The following is a 3,272-nucleotide window of genomic DNA, read 5'->3' as shown; positions in this document are numbered from 1 at the left end:
AACACCGTGGCTGTGAATCATTCTGCGTGTATACAACACAGTTGTGAAGTACTGTACATGCACTTAAAGTCTTCTGCAACAATAATGGCGCTTTCAATATCAACGACAAGAGGAGAAGTTATATCTAGACAAAGGCCTGGCCTGTTTCATCAAACCGTGCAGTTGACAAATGTTTAATTAGGCATAACACTCTATGCTACGAGAATAAACACAAAACATCTAATCGCCTACGTTAACTGTGCAATCTGCTATCGTACGGTACAGTGCATACCTTGGTGGGCGCTGTGCTTTCTGGTTCCTAGCGCTTTATATAAATTTGACTAAAAAGACTGTATAGTTATACTGTGCTGTACGTCATTTTCTGTATATTATAACCGTTGCTGTTCCGTATATATGATAAAGTCAATTACAGTGCCGTATCCTCGACCTCATTATCTCCTACGACACCAGTTAACATCAGTTCTTTAACAGTAGCCAAGTCGTCATCCAGCGCATTTCCGTAAGCACTCAATGTACGATCCAACGTATTGACGACGTCGTCAAAACAAGGACGTTGATCGACGTCAATCTTCCAGCAATCGAACGGCAACTCTTGCTCTTGCATTGGAATGAGAAGAGAATTTCCTACCTCGGTAGTGATGAGAAATGGTAGAGGAGGTAGAGGGAGGCGATTAGAAATATAGCGAAATAGGTCAGTGTTTGACAGCCAAGGGTATGGCGTCAGACCAAAACTATAAACTTCCCAGCAGAGAACACCAAACGACCACACGTCGCTTTTCTCGCTGTATCGCCTTTCGTACGAAGCCTCCGGACTCATCCAGCGAAACGGTACGTTTCCTTGTCCCTTTTTCATTCGAATTTCTCCGAATTCTTTGTCGATGACGACAGCCATTCCGAAATCGCTTACTTTGACAAGCAGTCTTTCACCGTCTTCGTGAATCAAGCAGTTTCTGGCTGCGATATCGCGATGAATGATATTCTGTTTGCTGACCGCTTGAAGACCGCATGCAATCTGATGGAGAAGGTCGCATTTAAGAGCAGAAAACGTTGATGATAAACTCTCTGCTGTTTTTGGTTTCAATATTTTGAGTAGTCGGTTTAGATTTCCCTGGAAGAGATATAAGGTAACAATGCCGTATACAAGACTTATACCATGGTCACGTGCCTTACGAACAGCCATGAGCGCGTACTGAGGTGGTGTATATGACGTATTGCACGGTAAGTGTGCAATAAGTTACTTCCGGTTATTATCGCACGCTCACTTACACGTGACCATGGTATAAATAGTTTATTGTATGATTAGCATGGTATATGGCTGTTACTGTATTATCTAGCACGCTAATCATACAAGTGTCAATGATATGGTATACCCTATTGACGTATTCCATAATCATAAGATAAGGTTCGTCTTGAGAGCAGACGTGCAGCAAGCGTACGACGTTCACGTGATCGACACGCAACGAAATCTTTGCTTCTCTAATGAAGTCACTTTTCAATTCATAACTAGTGTTTGTTTGTAGTTGTTTGACAGCCACTCGTATATTTTCATCGTGTGAGCATATCCATCCCATCATCACGCAGCCGAATGCCCCTGATCCAAGCTTCTCGGTGTCTTCTGGTAAGTCTAGATTGTCGCGTTGGAGTTCGACACGCCGCAAATCGTCGTCGTCCAATTCTCTTTCTAGCACTTTCTTTGGTCTCCAACGATAAATGTAATACAAGGAAACTAAAGTTGTAGAAACGATAAGAAGCGCGGAAACAACAGAAATGGGAACTACCCAGGATGTAAATGCTTCTGTAAATCAGACAAAAATACATATTTCGGTGATAGTGTGATGTGTGTGTGTGTGTGTGTGTGTGTGTGTGTGTGTGTGTGTGTGTGTGTGTGTGTGTGTGTTTGTGCGTGTAACTTACATGAACAACTCTAAATTAGACTTTTGACGTATAATAGTAGAATGATTCTAAATAGACTACATTTAGTTATAGATAGCTTCTTAGATTAGATTTTCCCACTTAGGTAGGATATCAAATAAAATATTATATATAAATATATGTATATATATATATATATATTATATTTTCAGAGAGAGAATCTATTACTAACTGTTCCTCACCTTTGTTAGAATTTGATGATAAATGACCGCAATATTGAGATTGACTAGTAGAATTTCCAATTTCGTTCACAGAAAGGATCCTGAACCGGTAGCGGTGATCTACAGTCACTTGTCGTATGGTACAGTTGACTATGTCATCTTGTGACAAACAATGGATGGGATCGTCGTCATTGAGAGGTTTTAGTGATGAGCCGACGAGAGAAAACGAACGGTCAGAATGAAGATCGTCATTAATCCACATGAGAGTAATATTAACAGATTGACTGTTGCTTCGTCCTTTTTTCCACAACAAAGTTGAAAAGGATGCGTTCGAATTTGATGTTATTTGACAGTCAAGTGGTATCGATGGTGATGGAACTAGAAAGCAAACGCATCCATCGTAACATTACAAATATGGAATATATGTCACTTACTGTCAGGACACGTTCTATCTTTTACTGATTTTGCATCGCATCCTTTGGTATTACACGCTCTTATTTGAAACGTGTATATTGCATAACCCAGCAGTCCTGATATGTTGCAAAACGCTTCGACATCTGGTACCATCCACCAGCAAGAATGCACTTGTGACAGAGATGAGCTGTCACATGTAGCGGAAACTGGAGCTTTTCCCGAACAAGACAGAACTGCTGGATCTAGTTCATCCGTTGAGGTGTATCTAAGTGTTATGTTTTGTCTACTAATCGGTCCGGGTTGCTTTTGTTCGTTTAAGTTCCAAGATATTGTTGGATGCGATGGTACACTTGGACATCCCAATAAACGCAAGTCGAAAAAGGTATCAGAAGGTTCTAATAACATACACATATTGAATACAATCTAGACCTATTATATATAAAAATAACTAACAAATAATAAATATAAATTGAATAATAAAGAAATGCATCTGTACTGTACGACTTACTTAGGAAGTCAGTAGAACTGTTCACGCATTGTGATGGTCCCAACAGTACGTTTCCGTTCTGTCTGTCGATGGTTGCAATGTACATACATAGTTCATAAAGATTTGCCGGTTGGAGATCTCTAACGGTGTAACGGTCACCGAGAGAGCGGTTAGGAGATGTTCTGTCAGAGTAATAGTCAAAGTCGCCGCTAGCCGTGTTTAACTCAGATTGCCACGTGATGCGATAGAAAAAGATTCCCGTATCGTCGTTGAGTGAC

The 3,272-nt window shown here is 40.5% G+C and overlaps 1 protein-coding gene across 1 annotated transcript; it reads right to left on the bottom strand.

Annotated features, from left to right (window-relative positions):
- Window positions 1–406: 406 nt before the first annotated feature.
- Window positions 407–2,355, bottom strand: LOC134184641 (ephrin type-A receptor 4a-like). The gene is made up of 3 exons (XM_062652382.1): window positions 2,115–2,355; window positions 1,371–1,795; window positions 407–1,108 (listed from the first exon to the last, which is right to left on the bottom strand). Exons 1-3 carry the CDS (start codon window positions 2,353–2,355, stop codon window positions 407–409), a joined length of 1,368 nt encoding a protein of 455 aa, XP_062508366.1.
- Between the last annotated feature and the right edge of the window lie 917 nt (window positions 2,356–3,272).

Source organism: Corticium candelabrum, chromosome 9 (assembly GCF_963422355.1).
Source record: "Corticium candelabrum chromosome 9, ooCorCand1.1, whole genome shotgun sequence".
NCBI lineage: Eukaryota > Metazoa > Porifera > Homoscleromorpha > Homosclerophorida > Plakinidae > Corticium > Corticium candelabrum.
Note: the sequence above shows the minus strand (reverse complement) of the source record. Positions and strands in the feature narration are given on the sequence as shown.

Excerpts from the sequence above, each read along its gene's own strand:
- LOC134184641 (XM_062652382.1), bottom strand. The coding sequence starts at position 2,355 with ATGTGGATTAATGACGATCTTCATTCTGACCGTTCGTTTTCTCTCGTC. Across the intron at positions 1,796-2,114 it reads ATCATCAAATTCTAACAAAG|AAGCATTTACATCCTGGGTA; the intron begins GTGAGGAACAGT and ends TCTGATTTACAG. Across the intron at positions 1,109-1,370 it reads TTATGGAATACGTCAATAGG|GGAAATCTAAACCGACTACT; the intron begins GTATACCATATC and ends TATCTCTTCCAG.